The 18,961-nt window shown below is 49.3% G+C and overlaps 1 protein-coding gene across 4 annotated transcripts in view; it reads right to left on the bottom strand.

Moving 5' to 3' along the window:
• Positions 1–232: 232 nt before the first annotated feature.
• POMGNT2 (protein O-linked mannose N-acetylglucosaminyltransferase 2 (beta 1,4-)) overlaps positions 233–18,961 on the bottom strand; it is a 140,622-nt gene continuing 121,893 nt past the window's right edge. For all 4 annotated transcript variants that reach the window (XM_077865561.1, XM_077865562.1, XM_077865560.1 and 1 more), the window contains one exon: positions 233–2,548. In XM_077865561.1, the coding sequence (XP_077721687.1) occupies positions 705–2,548 (1,844 nt within the window). In that variant the 3' untranslated portion in view covers positions 233–704. The remainder of the gene's footprint in view (positions 2,549–18,961) is intronic.

Below are 18,961 nucleotides of genomic sequence, written 5' to 3'. Positions count from 1 at the left end.
ACTACCAGTCCCACTTCCAACTAACCAATAAAAAGACTTGACCAAGAGGCTCCTGGGTGGCTCAGTTCATTAAGCATCTGGCTTCAGCTCAGGTCATGATCCCAGTGTCCTAGGGCTGAGCTCCATGTCAGGCTCCCTGCTCAGTAGGGAACCTGCTTCTCCCTCTACCCCCCTGCTCATGCTATCTCTTTCTCTCTCAAATAAAATCTTAAAAAAAAAAAAAAAAGACCAAGACGTTTATAATCATTTAATGAATGTTGCAAACACAACTCCACTGTGCTACACGTGAATTTCATGATGATGGAAGCTGATGAACCACCCACCCAAGCGACCACATGACTTACTCACAGTTTCCAGACATCTGGACAGCAACCAGAAAGATTCAGTAGCGAACAGCATGATCACTCGGCCAGAGGCTCCTTAGTTTCCTTCTTCCTTCTCCTCTTCCTTCTCCCCCTAAGGACCTTCTGTGGAGTATGGATGCTCAGGCCGGGAGAAGGGGGTTGGGAGGATCCCAGTGTACCAGTGCAGAGTGCTGGGAACTCCACACTCCAGATGCAGTAAGAAGACACAGAGGCACAAGCCTAGGGCAACCTGCTCAATAAATAGTTAATTCCCAGAAGCCACCACAGGGGGCTAGAGGGCCCAGGGACACTGAACTGGAGGAGCCACCCCCCACCCCCGGCCCAGCCATGGCACACTCGCTACGTATTGCACACTAACACATCTGCAAAGGGTCCCAGGAGGGTCTTGTTGAAGATGCAGCGGACCCACACCAAGTAGGTAGTAAAAGGCTTGATGTTCTCAGTGAAGGTGTGGTTCTGCAGAGCCAGGATGTAAGGCACATAGGTGTTCTCCCCCTGCTCCTGGAGCCACACCTCGTACTTCACCTCCCTCACTTTCAGGTACTTGAGGTTCCATGGGATCTGCCAGGAGACGGTGAGGCGGGCCTCAGAAGCACCCTGCACGGACGCCTGGCACCGTGCCTCCCGAACCTTGCCTGGGTACAGGCCCACGGTCCACTTCTGCTTCCGTGGCCCTGGCCGGCCCTTCACCACACGCCGTACAGTCTGGATGAGGGATGGGATGTCCACCTTGGTGTCCTGGTAGATGCGGAAGAGCCACTCAGGGTTCCGGCAGCAGAGGTGACGAGGAACCTCACGGCTCTGTAGGATGCGGGCCTGCTCGGCCCGGTCCAGGTGAGCGATGCCCCCCTGGTCCCAGGGCCGCTCGGGATGCGTGACGGTGTTCTCCGGCATCATGTTGCGCCAGGCCACATACTGGAGGTCCATGCCAGGCAGCGTGGCCAGCGTCTTATAGGGGGTGTAGTGGTCAGGGTTGACGGCATAGGGGAAGAGCTCGACCACGGTCGCCCCGCGGGGCAGGAAGAGGGCAGTGACCAGCTGGGCCCCATGCACGCTGACCAGCATGGAGGCGTTGCTGACCAGCCGCACGACATCGGCAAAGGCCTGGTCCTCCAGGGACACCGTCACCGTCTTCATCTGGAACTCCTGGGCCAGGGCCAACAGCAGCTCCGCCTCATTCAGGATGAGCCTGTTTTGGGTTCGGCTGAAGACCAAGATGTACTCCTCCCCGAGGGGAGCGCCCGCCTGGCTCACGTTCAGCTTCTCCATCATGAACCGGGCGAACTGCCGGATCTCGTTGCCCGAGACCAGGATGTTAGCCTTGGGGCCCTGCGGCTGCACGAAGCCGTACTGGTACCAGGTGGTGACCTTGGAGAGGCCCACGAAGGCGTGGGAGAAGCACAGCAGCCGGCCCAGCGTCTTCAGCTGCGCGCGCAGGAGCGGCTGCTTAGGGCTGAGGAGCTTGTACAGGTCGAAGTGGGCGCCCTCGCTCCAGCCCTCCATGAAGAAGAGGCGGGCCTCGTGGGCCAGGCCGGGGAACTGCCTCAGCGTGTAGAAGAGAGGCAGCAGGTCGTCGTGGAAGACGTGCATCAGGTTGTCGGGGTTGAAGCGGTTGGCGACCAGGGCCACGTCGGGCACGAACACGGGCTTGGGCAGGAAGCGCAGGGCGGCGGCCGGCAGCTCCACGAAGTTGAAGTACTGGGTGTTGTGGTCCTCCACGGTGGACAGGTCGAGCAGGGCCGGCTGGAAGCGCCGGGAGCCCAGGTTGGGCAGCATGACCGAGGCGTTGCCGTGGAAGAAGATGAACTCCTCGGCCTCGTTGGAGTAGCAGAGCCACTTAAAGCGGCAGACGCGGTCGGTGTGCGTGCGGCCGGTGCACACCATGTGCGTGCCGCCCTCGCTCAGGAGCTGCAGCGCCCGGGCGTAGTCGGCCCTGGGCGCGGGGCCGGGCGCGGGGGCCTGGCGGCCGGCGGCCACCTCCTCCTCCAGCGCCGCCGCATGCTCCCGCAGCCGCACGTGCTTCCACAGGACGGCGGCCAGCACCGACACCAGGAGGGCGTTGAGCACCGCCGACAGGTGCATCCTGCCGCCCTGGGCCCTAGCGACAGGACCGCCCCCGGACAGCGCCGCTGGCCCCGCGGCCTTCACCCATCCCTGCGGGCGCCCCGCGGAACCGCAAGAGCCTGCGGGGGGAAGGAAAGGAAGAGGTCGGCACAGGCGGTCCGCAGCCCCCGGAGCCCCGCAGCCCCCCGCAGCGCCCATCCCTGCGCCCCTGCGCGTGTTCGCTCCTCCCGGCCCCGCTGCCTCCCCGGGCACTTCGGGCAGGGAGACGTCAGCAGAGAAAACCCAATCAGAGGCTCGACAAGAGCTCAGTGACCGGCCTCACCCTCTTTACACCTACCTGCCAGGAGAAGAATGTGCTCAGCCCCAATTCCTGGTCCCGGGAGGAGCAAGGCAGGCGGGGAGGAGGGCTGCTCCAGCCAAGCCCAGTCTAGCTCGGAGCGCCCCCGCCCCCGCCCCCGGCCCCACCCCCAGGGTGTGAGTGAACCCAACACCCAGACATCTGGGCTGTGTAAGTGCTTATGTCACTCAAATCCCGTGGCTGTTTGTTATGAAGCACTGCTACAGCAGAAGCTAACCAACGGAGGCCCCATGATGACAGGCACAGGGCAAATCCCGCTACTGCAAGGCAACGGCCTCTCCGTACAGGGGCACAGACGGACCGAAGGCCTGTGAGCGCTGTCTCCAGGCTGTACACCAGGACCCCAGTGTCCCCTTCTGACGACACACCGAACACACATGTGGGGGATATGGGGGAATGTCTGCTCTTGCTTAAAGCTCCTGTTCAGAAACCACTCCTGCTGGCTTTTCAATTCCCATGGAAGGATGGGTGGGTATTTGCCCCCTCCACCGCCCAGTAAAAGAACTGTATCTGATACACCTACAGGGGGGCCTGGCTGAGCTGTGGGCATTTGCTTCACTTTTCTGCACTACCCAGAAGGGTAATACACTTGCTCTGAAGCCCAGGACTGCTCAGATTTGAAGGCTCTCCCCTCGGCCCTCATAGGAGCAGCATGGGTACCACCTGGTGCCCAGCCGGCACTGCACTGGGGAGGGGCTAGCTTCTGCTTCTTGGTGTCTTGCAGCTTGTCTCTCCCTGCAATCACAAAACTCAAAGTTCAATCCTGCCCAGAAAGAGGCGGTGGCTTAGGCTAGGTTCCCTCAGATGCAGAATCAGAGACAAGAGTTTGAGTCAAGAGCTTGAGAAATCATCCAAAGAATTGGGGGGAATTAAAAGGGAGAAGGAGTGAAGCCAATCAAGGCATATTAATGAGCAGGTCACTACTCTGAAGAAGCAGGGCTATTTGCCTCCCGACTCCCCTCCAGCACCCAGCTGAAGGCCATCCCTGGGGCACCGTCTCTTCCGGCCTACCCTCATCTAAGGGTTGAGCATGCACATTCATAAGTATGCATATTATACTACCCTCTAAAACATTTCAAAGGAATTACTCTAGCTATCATGTACTCCAGTGTTTCCTTTTCTAGTCCAATATTCTAAATTTGCTTTTAAAAGGAGGGCAGGAGGGATCCCTGGGTGGCGCAGCGGTTTGGCGCCTGCCTTTGGCCCAGGGCGCGATCCTGGAGACCCAGGATCGAATCCCACATCAGGCTCCCGGTGCATGGAGCCTGCTTCTCCCTCTGCCTGTGTCTCTGCCTCTCTCTCTCTCTCTCTGTGACTATCATAAATAAAAATAGAAAAAAACAATTTTAAAAAAAAAAAAAAGGAGGGCAGGACATGTTCATCTTAATTGATTTCACAACCTAACAGGGTTGGCAATTTACTCTTTAAAAATCCTGGTCTTGGGGCACCTGGGTGGCTCAGTCAGGCATCCGACTCTTGATTTCAGCTCAGGTCATGAGTGGTTGTGATTGAGCCCCGAATTGGGCTCTGTGCTGAGCATGGAGCCTGCTTAAGATTCTCTCTCCCCCTGCTTCTCCTGCCCCCACTCACACATGGGTGCTTACGCTCTCTTACTCCCTCCATCTAAAAAAAACAAAACTGGTCTAGATCACAGATTCTCTAACCTGGCTGGTTCTTGAAATCCCCAGAGGCACTTGCTAAAACATCATGTATTCATAGGCCCTAATCAAAGAGGTCCTGATTCAATAGTAGGTCTGGAGTATGGCTCAGGCATCTGCCATCTTTTGTTCCTCTGTTTCATTTTCACCATCTGCTTGTAGATTATTTGAATTCCATTTCTAACTATCGATAGTGTTTCTGAGTATATTTCTTGGTGCAGATTTTCTAGCGGTTGCTCTAGGCATCATACTGTGTATATGCAAACTAGCACAGTCTACTGGTAGTGACATTCCACCTCTCGAGCAAGTACAGAGACCTTATCTCCATCTGGGCTCTTTTATCCTCCTCCTTTATAATAAAATTATCTTCAACATTTCCTCTACATGCGTTAAAATCCGCATCAGACCACCTTATAATTTTTGTTTCAATTACCCAGTGTAATCTTCTCAAGAGGGAAAGGAGAGTCTATTATATTTACCCATATTTTTACTATTCCTGCTTTTCCTTCATCCCTGATGTTCCAGGTTTTCCTCCGTTATCATTCTCTGGAGAACTTCCTTTGGTCATAATTTTAGGGAAGTTTGCTGAGAACAAATTCTCTTAGTTTTCCTTCGGGTGAAGAAAATGCCTTGATTTCACCTTCATTCCTACAGGATATCTTCACTGGGACAGAACTTTGGGGTGACAGTGCTTCCTCTGAGTACATGGAAGCTGAGGCCTCCCTCTGGCCGCCATGTTTCTGATGAGGAATCTGCTGTATCTGAACACCGTTCCCCTGGACATAATGGGTCCTTCCTCTCATGTGGCTCTGAAGAGTGTTTGCCTACTTTTTAGAAGCCTGGTTATCAGGTGTCCTGGTGTGGGTTTCTCCGAGTTTACCCTGTGAGGGAAGGTTTCACTCACCTTTGAATCTATAGGTTTATACCTCTCACCAAATTTGGGAAACTTTCAGCCATTGTTTCTCTAAATACTTTTTCAGCCTCCAGGTATATGAATGCTAAATTAAAAAAATATATATTGTCCTATAGGTCAATAGGCTCTGCTCAACTTTTTCCCCTAATTTTCTCCCTGTTGTTTAGACTGGATAAAAAATCCAATTTGTTTGTTTCATGTTTACTGATTCTTTCTTTTGTGATCTCCATTCTTCTACTGGTCCATCCAGTGATGTTTTAATTTTGGTTATTACATTTTTCAGTTCTCAAATCTTCATTTAGTTCTTTATACCTTTTAGCCTTGAGCTTATATTAATTCTTCCATTTTAGCAGGGTTTTGCAAGAATCATGCTGGAGAAGGGGGAGCACTGACTCATTATCTTTGGGTGGGAGGAAATTCACACTTCCTGCTCAGCCTCCACCAACAGCATCCTGGCAGGGAGGGTGAGAGACTCTGCATACCCACTGATTAGGGGTGGAAATCTAGGTTCCTCAGTAGGTCAGGAGGGGTGCCTCATCACCACTGGGTGGGGGTGAAAGTCTAGGCTCCACTGACATCTCAAGGAGACTGTGGGGTGAGGGGACATCTTGTTACCTCTGGGTGGTGGTGGTGGGAGGTTGGGTGCTGAAAGTGGGGGGCACCTGGTTGGTTACCACAAAGCAAGGATGTACATCTAAGCTGTCCATTTGGCCTTTCTTTATTAAAGCTGAGAGGGAGGGGAGAAGCAGTTTTCCTGGTGTTTTACAGGAATAGGGTGCTACTGTCAAAAAGGTTTTGTGAGGCTGCTCCTTTTCCAGTCCTTTGATGAATGAGAGAGTGAGCTTTCTTTGGGGCTTTTTCTGGTCTCTGCTCACCGGCAATTCTGGGTTGTGGGCTTCTTTAGCACCCAGTCTAGGGTATATAGGAGACAAAAGAAAAACCCAAGAACTCACCCCTGTGTTGTTCCACATTCTTCTACCTTTCAGTCTTTGCATGTTTTATACGTAATGTCCTGTGTTTTTAGCTGTATTTGTGCATGGTGCATGGACAGGGATAAATGTGTCTGCTCCATTTTGACCAGAACCCAAAGTCTCCTTGGTGTCTGCTTTTTTACCAAGCTCCCAGGTGCTTCTGGGGTACAGCCACATTTGAGAAAAAGCAAGAAGAGGCTCTGAACCAAAGAACCAAACCATGGGGCAGCCCGGTGGATCAACAGTTTAGTGCCACCTTCAGCCCAGGGTGTGATCCTGGAGACCTGGGATCAAGTCCCACGTCAGGCTCCCTGCATGGAGCCTGCTTCTCCCTCTGCCTGTGTCTCTCCTCTCTCTCTCTCTCCCTCTCTCTCTCTCTCTCTCTCTGTCTCTCATGAATAAATAAATAAATCTTAAAAAAAAAGAAAAGAAAAGAACCAAGCCATGAGTGCCAGGAGCCCCCAAAGTCTTAACCCATTCCTGCATCAATTCAAAATTATAAGTCTAAAGTCTCATCACCATGGGATATGGTGAACTAGGGCTTCCTGAAACCTTGGGTACCTAGTGGTTTGCAGACCCTGATCCTGGGGGCTGTTAAGGCTACTGGTCAGCAACAAGGACATGAGGCCAGAGTCTTGGACCTCCATTTATCTCAAAACAAAACCAAGCGCCTTTAATTTCTTATATTCAAGGGTATTATAGTGGGTTGAATAATGCCCCCCCACACACACCATTCATGTCTACCCAGAACCTCAGAATGTGACATTATTTGAAAATAGGGTCTTTACACATAAGTAGTTAAGGATCTTGAGATGAGATCATAATGGATTAGTGTGGGCCCTAAATGTAATGAAAGTGTCCCTATAAGAAACAGGAAAGGACACAGAGGAACAGAGAAGGTGGCCACATGAAGACAAAGAAGACTCAAATGATGTAGCTGTAAACCAAAGACCACTCACGTTTACCAGGAACCATCAGAAGCTAAAAAGACGCAAGAAAGGATTCTCTCCTACAGCTTTCAAAGGGAACATGGTCCTGTCAATACCTTTATTTTAGATTTCTGTCCTCCAACAACTGTGCAAGAATAAATTTCTGTCAGGTTAAGCCACCACATTTGTGGTTAAATTAGTTGCAGCAGCCCTAGGAAACTCATACCAGTACCACAAAAATTTATTTTAAAATGGGGTTCTTTGCTTTTAGGAGGGAATTCCACTATTAGGTTAATAACCACTAAGCAAGTCATCCTCATTTTAGGGAGGTGAGGAATTTGCCTCATATCACCCAGCAAGTCTGTGACATGGTCAGGATTAAAAATGGAGGTGGTACCCTGGTGGCTCAGCAGTTGAGTGTGTCTGCCTTTGGCTCAAGGCGTAATCCCAGTCCAGGGATCGAGTTCCACATCAGGCTCCCTGCAAGGAGTCTCTTCTCCCTCTATCTCTCTGCCTCTCTCTGTGTGTCTCTCATGAATGAATAAATAAAATCTTTAAAAAAATAAAAATAAAAATGAAGGTGCCCGAATGTGCTGGTGAGTACTACCTTCTGCAGGCTGGGGGGAGCAGCAGGGCAGGTGCAGGCCTGGCTAGGCAGCATCTGAGCTCAGAGTCTGGATAAGGGAGCCGGCCCCCAGCCTCTCAGCTTCTCTGTCCTGCAGCCTCCCTCTAGGGTCCAGCTGGGTCTGATATGGATAAGCCACTCTGAATCCCCCTGGGCAACTCTGCTAGGGAGGGCAGCCCCATTCCACCCCCTGCAGCCTCCTCTGCCCGAGGAATCTCCTTTAGAATTTCCCCTTGCCAATTCTGCCACACCTTCTGCTAACTCTCCCCATGGAAGGGACCGGTGGTCAGTGTGCCTCGGTCTCAGGGCACCAAATCCACCTTACTCCAGTATATCTGACCCACTGGTTTGCTCTTTTGGAAACACCTAATCGCCAGTAGTTATCACCTCATACCCTAAATCAACCTGACTCTGAATTCCCGTTACATTAGTGGTGGTTGACAGCTCCCAGAAGGGGATGTGTACTGTCCAGGAAAGTTTAAGGATAAGAAGCCAGAAGACTTGGGTTCGAACCGCAGCTCTGTGACTCTACTGTATGGCCTTTCTGAAGTCAGATTCCCCATCAGCACAGGTGAGGGTGCAGCCCCCACGTCCCAGGATTGTGGAGAAGGTCAGAAATCACAGGTTAGTTGTACCTCGTGAGGACTGAGAGCTGACTGCTGCTGATGTATAAAAACAGCAATTCCAAACATTGAGGTTCAAACTAGCAAGTGTCTAGCAGAGGGGGAAGGGAAAAAAATCCAGGCATCGGATGGTTAATAACGGGCCGCAGGAATGCACAGTGAAGTCTGGCATTTTCAGACCTTCTGGCCACCCCTGGCTGCTTTCATCTGACTCAAAGCAAAAGCTGACCAGCGCAGAGTCAGGAACTGTCACTTTTTATTACAGTTATTTGAAACAAAGGGTTTTATTTTTTTTTTTAAGATTTTATTTATTTATTCATGAGAGACACAGAGAGAGAGAGAAGCAGAGACACAGGCAGACGGAGAAGCAGCCTCCATGCAGGGAGTCTGATATGGGACTTGATCCCAGAACCCAGGATCACACCCTGGGCTGAAGGCAGATGCTCAACCACTGAGCCACCCAGGCATCCCTGAAACAAAGGATTTTAAGTCTAAGAAGAGGATTCCTCCCAAAGATGGAAAGTGAGACAGGACATGCTATCATCTGTTGGCACCTTCGGCCAGAGTCAGTCACCAACTCTGCTTCCAAGTCCAGTGTACTAGTAAGTGACAGAGAGGACACTGTTCCCACCCAATGTCCATGTCCCTTTCCTCTTCCTAATAAAACCCCGCATTTGTCCAGATAGCCACCCCTCCCCGAGACCCATGAGGGGCAGAGAAAGCCAAGATCTGCCTCCCACCTCCAGAGGGCAAATCAGCAAAGAGTATGCTTCTAAAGCCAGTTACCGGCTCAGTGGAGCACGCTACTTGCATAGAACCACACAGAACAAAGTCGAGGAGTCACATTCCCTGTTTCCACCCACTAGACATGAAAGAAGAAGCTGGCCCATGGCTACTGCCTACCATCTGTGGTGGACCAGCCTGAGAACAAAGCCAGGATGCCAAGGATGGCATGAAGGAGGAGAGATACAAAGGACCCTAGTGACATCTTGAAGCCTTATACCTGGACTTTCTGCTGTGAGCTTTCCTTCCTTGGGAAGCTAGTTTTAGTTGGGGTTTTGGTGTCTCCAAGCCAAGAATAATTTAACAGAGGAGAACCTCTTTATAGGTAATTGTGTATGAAACAAGCACACGGAGGTCTAGCCTGTGCCTTTTGTTTTTGAGCTGTCCTCTAACCTAGTGGTTACCTATTTGGTAACCTATTTGGCAGCAGTTTCCCCATGACACTTCTAACTTGGGTAAACAAAGCTCCAGTGAGCCCTGTAAGCTGTAAGGGCCAGACCCCTGTGAGGAAGAAATGAGTCCTTCTGGTTTGGCCATCCCCTGGAGCTTTCAGAGGGACCAGAAATATCATCTCCAGGGTAGAAAGGAGGTGGGGGGTCATCCAAAGACAGAAGAGACCACATAGTCCAGTCTAGTTAGGCAGATGATTCACACAGAGGAAAAGCAGAAGAGAGACGTCGAAAAATCAGCTAAAGCCAAAATGTCAATGGCCTTGATGCTAGGTCAAGAAATCTGAACTCTACCCTCTGGGCAATGGGGAGCTCCTGAAGGTCTCTGAGCAGAGTAGCCTGGAGATAGGGGAGAACAGAGGTAGAAAATCCAACGACAAGCTCCCAGCCTCAGTGTCTCTCCATTCATGCAGGAGAGGCAAGCCTGGGAGTTAGAATGGGGTGCTCAGAAGAGAGGGAGCTCTGCACAAAGGGGTACAAGGAGCATGCTCCTTATAGCAACTCAAGTCCCAAAGTCTGCAGATGACTTGAGATAATTTCCTGTGGACTCAAAGCTAGTCCTTTAACAAAACTCCCACTCACTCAATCTCATTGAGCCTTCTAGGTCTGTAGGGAAGAGGAATAAAGTCACAGCTACCTGGAGAGCCCATGAACCTCATGTCCTTCATGCAAGTCTTTGAAGCTTTTGCAGAACAAGAGTGGAGAACTTCTGGTCTGGCCCCAGAGTGAGAGGAGGGCACAGGCGGCTGCCTTCTTGGCTGGGTTTTGCCTGTGCTCTAGTCAGCCCTATTAATCTCCAGGGGAGGATCCTGGCAAGCCCAGAACCCTACAGCCAGGAAATGTGCTTCAACATCAGTGTTTCCCTGTCTTTTCAAACCCATGCACCCACTGATAAACTCTTTCATGCTCCAAACTATAAAGTCTTGGGATTCCCCAAGAATCCCTTATTCATAAGAGATTCTCTTCTACAATATCTACCCTCAGGATTGAAAGATTTCATCAACCTTTACCTTCTGAAGTTGGTATTTTATATCTATATCTACATATATAAAATCATATTGCTGCATATACTTTTTATTTTTTTTATTAAAGATTTTATTTATTTATTCATGAGAGACACACACACACAGAGAGGTAGAGACACAGGCAGAGGGAGAAGCAGGCTCCATGCAGGGAGCCTGACGTGGGACTCCAGGATCATGCCCTGGGCCGAAGGCAGGCGCTAAACCACTGAGCCACCCTGGGATCCCCCACATATACTTTTTAAAAACATGTGCTCCACCTCTACGAAATTCTCCACCCAGACCCACCAGCTAAGAACTGCTTTGGTATTAGGTAGAACCATGGTAAATTGCTGATAACTGACCAATTTTGACCAATGTCAAAATTGGTTCTGCCGTGGGCACTAACTATCCCTACCCTCAGCGTGGTACAGACAGTACCAAGGCTGCTCAGAAGAGAAAACCTTAGCAATGACATGACCACAGCCCGAGCTCTGACATCTCTCTAGGAGGTAAGTGGAGGGGAAAAAAAAAAAAAAGACAAAGAAACCAGGAGAAGGAAGAGCTAATTCATCCTGAAGGTCAGGAGACACCAGAAGGACAGGGTGTCTCACTGGAGAGGCTACCCTGGGAGCCTCAGCTCAGACCTGGACCATGGAACTGAAGAGGGATTCACACTGGCATGACAGGAGGACTGTGAGCAGTAGAAACAGCTTGGGGTGGGGGTACACCCACACACGTACAGCTCCTAGTTCTGACCAGCGGGAGGGCCTGGCAGCAGTGACAAGTGTGCTCAGGTCTTGGTTCCTAACATCCTCTACTAAGGAACCAGGGCTCTACGGAAACATCGCTGTTTCCAGGGCTGGAGCAGGGAAAGTACAAGTTGGGAACATCTTGTAGTGCCAGAATGTAAGGAAGTTCTCAAAAAATGATGAGGCACAGGAGCTCACCTGAAGGAGCTCCCAGTGGCTAAATCTGGTGCCATGCGCAAAATTAAAAAGCAACAGTAATGGATTATAACCCATAGAATAAAATAAGCATGTATGAGTCAATATTGATATGAATAAATAATTGAATAGATAAATAAGGAAGACGGAGCAGATCTTTCTTTCTCTTTTTTTTTTTTTTTTTTTTTGAAGCAGATCTTTCTTACAGCAGAATTCCAATTAATAAATGTAGAAGCAATGATGGAAATAGAAGATCACCATTTGGCAAACATTACAGTAATAACGGTCTCAGGCAAGATCCACTGCTGGATACTAAAATTAGTGGGTGGAGTGTGATGAGAAATAGGACATTTGAAGGGCAGTCCGGGTAACTTAGCAGTTTAGCACCGCCTTCAGCCCAGGGTGTAATCCTAGAGACCGGGGATCGAGTCCCACGTCGGGCTCCCTGCATGGAGCCTGTTTCTCCCTCTGCCTGTGTCTCTGTCTCTCATGAATAAATAAATAAAATCTTAATAAAAAGAAAAAGAAATAGGGTGTTTGAATCGTCTTGACTATCTCCCCGTGAGATACGAAGGCAAAAATCGAAACTTTACAGTAAGAAAGAAAGAAACTTACCTTACGATACAGAAGCCTGCCAGACAGCCCCTGAACCAAGTAATCAGCATTAGCATCAGCAGTAGTAACTTACTGACATCACATACCCCTTGATACAGTGTACTGGGAAGGGTACCTCACTTCCGTCATCTCCTTACCCAAAATACATCAATCTTTATTTCTAAATGGGGAAATGTGTCTAGCTCCACTGCCAGCTCTGAATATGGACTATAGATAAGCTAGTAAAGAGAACATTAAACCCAAATTGAAGGGCATTCTATAAAATCCCGGACCAGGACTCTTTAAGAATTAAGGTCAGAAAAGACCATGAATGACTGAGAAGCTGTCCCAGATTCACGGAAATTAAGGAGACATGACAATGAAACACAACATGGGACCTTAGACCAGGAAAAGGGAAATTAGGGAAAAGGACATTAGTACACAATTGGCAGGTATTAAACTGGGCCCGTGGTGGAGCTAATGGTACCATGTTAATTTCCTGGTTTTGATCGTTGCACTGTGGTTATGTAAGATTTATCATCAGGGGAAGCTGAGTGAAGCATTTTTGGTAACTTTTCTGTAAGTGTAAAATTATTTCTAAATATAAAGTCATTAAAAATTAGATAACTTAAGAAACAAGAGAATATTAAGTGTTTATAGGTAAAATGACACGTACGTGGTTTGTTCTAAAATACTCCAGCAAAGGGGCTCCTGACTGGTGCAGTCAGTAGAGCATGTGACTCCTGATCTTAGCATCATGAGTTCAAGCCTCACATTATGTTAGGCATGGAGCCTACTTAAAAAATAATAATAAATAAAATAAGATACTCCAGCAAAAAAGTATGGAGAGGGATGGAGTAAGACAGTAGCAAATAGATCACTATGAAAGATAGTGATGGGGACCTTTCTATGATCCTCTTTTGTGTCTGTTTGACATTTTCTGTAATAAAAAGTCAAAAAGTTAACAGTAAAGAATCAAATAAATCCCTACTACAAATGACAGGATTCTAGAAAGTGGATGAGTAATAAATGAATATTTAGAAAATAGAAGATAAACAGCCCTCCCTGGAGAGAGGAGAGGCAGGCGAGGGGGGCTTGAGCTGATGCATGTTTTGCTCCGATCACAGCCAAGAATGCTTCCAACAACAGCTAAAGCTACAACAGACACACCCAGGGGATGCCAGAGAAGCAAGACCTGAAGGGAAATGAGGAAAAAAGAAAGGAAAGACCCACCTCTACCTTGCGTGGGCACCTGTCTAGTGAGCATTCAGCCACCTGTCTTCTTAGGCCTCCCTGTGGTGGAATGCAAGCCTGGCAGCAGGGAGGTGTGGTGTGGTGTGGGGTGCGGACACAGGAGGAAGGAGCCTGGGCCTCTCCTCTGGACCTAAGGCAACCCTAAGCTGGGGGGACAGAGTGCTTGGGGTCAAGCTTATGGGAACCAGAACACATGGGGCTGGGGGCTTTATAGGGCAACTAGGCAAAAAGGCAGAGGCCAGCCTTTGAGCCTGGGGAGGGGGAAGCACTGTTTCTAGTTAGATACTAAGTCAATACCCCTTCCCAGGCCAGCCAGAAGGATGCTGACAGAAGGCAGGACAAATACAGAGGATTCCAGGGCCCTTCAGCCGAGCTGCCTTCTGAGGGAGGAAATGGAAAGAAAGGTTTGCTGGGGATGGACAGAGCATTTCGCTAGAAATCATGTGATGGTTAAAGTATGCGGCCCAGAGGGATGGCCTGGGTTTCTAACTTAACGATGTACAAGGCAGGCAGCCTGCACCAACATCTGATGGGAACAGTGGCATAAATACCCCACTCCCGTGGAATTGTCGGATCACCAATATAACTGCATGTAACTATATGGGAATTAAAATATAAGTCAGTGAATGAATAAATGAATGGTCCACATCCATCCTGCCCAGGCCGGAGAGTCCTGAGGCATGTTCTACACTGGCCCCACAGCTCCCTAACAGATTAGGTGGTTGCCCACAGTGCTCATAGGCCTGATGCATGCCCCCTTTCCCTCTCTGGTCTCAGTTCTTCACTCCCTGATTCATGCTTACTGGGACAGAGTTCAAGTAACCTACTTACACATGAATCTTTGGCTCAGGATCTATTCCTGGGGGGACACTCATCAACACAGTTAGGACTGTATTTTGCCCCTGTAAAGCCAGATGCAAAGCCACCCTGCATTTTCACCTGCTGTGAAGTAGCCAGAGTGCAGTAGGAAAAAGCCAACAGGTCCTTGGACAACCAGCGGTTATTATAAAGTCCTTTCAGCATGTTTCCCATGCTCTCCCCTCCCCAGGCCCACTAAGTGCTCTGCAGCAGCCTGCACATACCAGGGGCACTCAAGGATCCAGCTAAATGCTCAGAAGAGTTTTCAAAAGGTAAGAGATGGAGGCAAAGAGCACATAATCAGACCCCTGGCACTAAACAAGGTAGAAGAGATCTCTCTCCATCACTGTTTCAAAATGTTTCTGGATAACAAACTCCAGGAGGAAACTCAAAATGGTGAATAATTGGGCCAATTTTCACTGCTCTTGGAGAGGCCACTGGTCTCAGTGAGAACAGGGCAAGAGTAGGGAGACCAGGATGACAGAGGATTCTGCTCGCCATCCTTGGCCTGGGAGACGGAAAAAAAAAAAAAAAAAAAGACACTCAGCCAAGTGCTGCCCTCTGCAGGGCTGCGGACACCTGCATCACTGGGTGTGCCACGTCTGGTCCTGAGGTGTGACCCAGAGTTTAGTGCCATTCTGTGCACCAAGAGCCTCTTCAGAATGAGGGCGATCCCTGGATGAGGGCTCCTTCAGGCTGAAGGCCTCCATACTCCACTTTGTCACCTTGTCACAAAATGGGTAGAAGGGCCAAAATCCTAGCATCACAAGGCACCTTATTCTCAGTGACGGGGAGCTCACTCCCACTCATAAGCAGTCCATCCTTCTCTGTATTTACTCTCCTGAGACCTCAAGAGCTCAAAAACAGAGCTGGAGTTCACCCCTCCTCTATTTGCTATATCTCTAATCCTCTCTCTCGTGGTGAACCCATTTCTGAGCAGTGGGGCAGTCTCCACCCTTGTCTGCAGTCAGATGCAGAAAGCACCACATACCTGCTGAGTTCCTGCTCTGTCCCAGTGCCATGCTGGGTCCCTTCCATGTGTGCACAACCCCACTTATTCTTTCCTCACCACCACTCAACTCAGAGGGTTCGTTTTGTCCTCACTTTTCCTCTTCGGAAAGAGTCTCAGAGGCTGGGCCAACATTCACCGGCCAGGATTTGACCCCGCCCATTTCTACCTAGGCTGCCTCTGAGATGAGGGCTGCCCCACAGGAGTCTTGTGATGAGACTCCTTGGACAAGGAGGAGGGGGTGGTCCTCAGAGGCATGGACCACCCAGGATAATTATCTTTTGTCTCCTCTGAGTGGCCCCCTGAAAACCTTCCTGTCTCTCTAGGATCTGTGGGTAGGCATGAAGGTTCAGTGGTTTGTGAGGAGCCAAGGAAACCACCACCCTCTCTGGGAAGAGCCTCCAGTGGGAGGGGATTTGGAGAGGACAGAGTCTCTGACATGGGCCATTCCACACAGAGAACAAGAAAAGTTGGATAAATCCTTTTCCTGCTTGGACAAGGATATGACAGATGTCCCAACAGAGGCCTCCAGCCCAGCCCCTGCTCCAAGCCTGCCTCACCTTCGGGGGCGGGGGGTTCCATAGCCTCTACATAGGGCATCCCATTTGGTGCTCACCTCAACCCTAAGAAGAACCATTATTCCCAATTCTCTGGTGAGGAACCTGAGGTCAATGAGGACCAATGACTTGCCCAAGGCCATGCAAGTGTCAGGTCTAGAGATCAACCCACCGTTCTCTGACTCTAAAGACTGCTCAAAATCATCAAGACACAGAAGACCTGGTTTTAAGTAAAGTGGAACAAGGGGTGAAGAAGAAAAAGAAACACCTCAGGCATTTAAAGGACTCAAATCAGGGAGGAGCAAGCCCAATTACGGGTCCACGCATCCCACCAGAGCCAGTTGAGCCAGTAGCTACAGGACTCCATTGGAGAGTACTCACCCTCTCTGTTCTGCCTCCCTGGGATGCTGTTTCTCCCCTTGGGCAGCTTCCCCTCATGGTCAGGACAGGGCCACCTGCATCAAATGGAGCAACTCGCTTCCCTGTTTCATAACCAGCCATGGGCAGAAAGTTCACCCTCTCTGTGGAAGAACTTGTCCACTCAGCCATCTGATAGGGTCATCTCCCATCCAGTCCCCTCCCAGACCAATGACGATGAGCAGAGCTAGCACTGCTGATGAGCTAAGAGCCATCAGTTTTTGTGGCAGGGAGGAGGGCCCTACAGGAGGCAAGGGGAATGACCATGATGTTTGATGTTGCAACTTTTGAAGGAGACAGGCTTCACACGGACCCAACAAGCTCAGCCCTCGTTTTGCTTGTTTTTCCTTTAGAAAGCAGAGGAAATGAAACTTGGAAAAACCACCTCTGCCCACTTCTCATCTCACTCCTGCCCTAAGTGGACATAATGAGGCTTCTCCATCATCTCGGGATCACCAGCCAGATGCCCCGTGGTGTACCTCCTGTCCGAACACACTATTCAAGGTGTAACCTGCACTCGAAACTCATTCCCAGATCACTGCCAACTTTCACATACAAACCCAGTCTGACCTCCAAAAATATAATCAAGGCCACACAAAACAAAAACCCACTGCCCATGCAAAATGGGCACATCTTGTCTTTTTTAACTTTCAAAGTTAAAAAATTTCAAAGTTAAAAACTAACCCAACATTAGCAAATTTCTCTTTAAACCTATCTTCCTACAAGAAGAGATTTGTCACTCTTCTGCCCCAGATTCTCCTCTAAGTCCTGTCTGCTTACTGAGGGGATACAACTTTTTCAACACTAGGCACAAGGCTGTTGGAAAACAGAGAACAGAGTCCCTGCTGCCTTTTCCAGCAAAGCCTCTCACGGAGGCAGATGAAGAGCCATCCTGGGGACAGGAGACAAACCAAAGGGCTGACCTAAACCTTGATTCCACTCCTTAACAGAAATGACCCCGGTGGCACCCTCTCTGCTTGTGGGGCTGAAGGCTGATTATAAACCTGTGATCATAAAAAAAATAAATAAATAAAAATAAAAATAAAAATAAAAATAAAAATAAAAATAAAATAAAATAAAATAAAATAAAATAAACCTGTGATCATTGGAAAGAAACTTGTTACGTAGAAAAGGCAATCCCTATTGGACTTTTAAGGTTCTGCATCAATAACTTGGGTCACGCTGTTTTCAGCATGTCTACTCCCTGGCATGAAGACCCCAGGGAGGGGAGGGGTCTGTCAAGTAGTATGGACCAGACCACCCTTGTCTCAAGTTACCTGTCAATCACTTTGCCCCAGAGGAAGGTTGGTTGGGTGCAATGGACCCTCCAGGAAAAGTTAAGGAGCAGGAGAAGGCAAGGGAGGACACACATGCTCACACAGAACAAGGCTTTGGGATTTGCAACACATGGAAAGGGCACCTGCCCAGAGCTCCTATTCCAGTAAAGAGGAAAGCTCTGAATAGATCTGCAAAGGAAACCCCTCCTGAAAACATCTGCTGAGACCTGGATCCCTGGCCCATGGTAGAGAGCTGTGCCCTTGAGTCATTCATGCAAAGGTGCTTAGATTCTTTCCTTTATTCTCTTAAAAAAATAGGCGTTTGTTAGTTGTGGACAGGCATGACTTGGAATTCATTTAATGATCAATATGGCACATCCACTGACCAAGCAGAACAGATGCCCACCATAACACCTCCCTGACACAGGTGCCATAGAAGGGCCTCCTTAGCTTCTGACTGACTCCACCTGAGTGAAGGTAAGGTGGGTGAGAGATAATCTATTTTTGTCTATGTCATTCCATATGTATATCTACCTACGAACTTGAGTCCAAAGTCTTAACAAGACACGAAGAGAATCCCGACAGACGGTCATCTAGCCTTGCTTAAAAATCCCTGCTTCCACTGGTTTTGCCCAAAGGGCTCCAGAGAGGAAAAGCAACCTCAGGTGGATAACAGAAGACTCTGCCCCGGAAGCCAGAAGCGCCTGGCTGATCTCCCACATCACCTGAGTGCACTCAATCTGAGCTAAATGCAGGCGTCGGGACACCCAAAAGACTACCGTGGTCTTCCCAGGCCATACAGCTCACACTCACCTTCCTTTAGCCCCTAGGTGTGAGATGGTTTTAATTCCTCAAGACTCAATTTCCTCATCTGTAAAATGGGAATGATAACCTCCTTAGGGCACTGTGAGAACTAAATGAGTTAATGCACATAAAGTACCTCAATAGGCCTCAAAACACATCAGCTGTCAGAATCACATTTCACTAGGGTTCCTCAGATTAACGATGAATTAAACACAGGTACCAAGTCAGCCATACAGCTCCAAGCCAACCCTAAACGGACTGAATCCCCAATGGCTTTGGTGGCACATTCCCTGTCCCTTCCAGGTTCGCTCAATCTTCCTAAAGACTTATTTCCCTTCCCCTGGGAAGAAGGCCCCCAAGCAGGCAGCGCCCAGCATGAAATTAGTAACTTCAACAACCACCACCTCCAATCTTAAATGTTGGTGGAGTACTAGAAACTATTCTACATTTCCTCGTTTAATCCTCAAACCCACATGAAGAGGCTAGCATAGTACTGTAGTACCAT

This window comes from Canis aureus, chromosome 22 (assembly GCF_053574225.1).
Source record: "Canis aureus isolate CA01 chromosome 22, VMU_Caureus_v.1.0, whole genome shotgun sequence".
NCBI classification, from domain to species: domain Eukaryota; kingdom Metazoa; phylum Chordata; class Mammalia; order Carnivora; family Canidae; genus Canis; species Canis aureus.
This window is presented reverse-complemented; position numbering and strand designations above follow the sequence as displayed.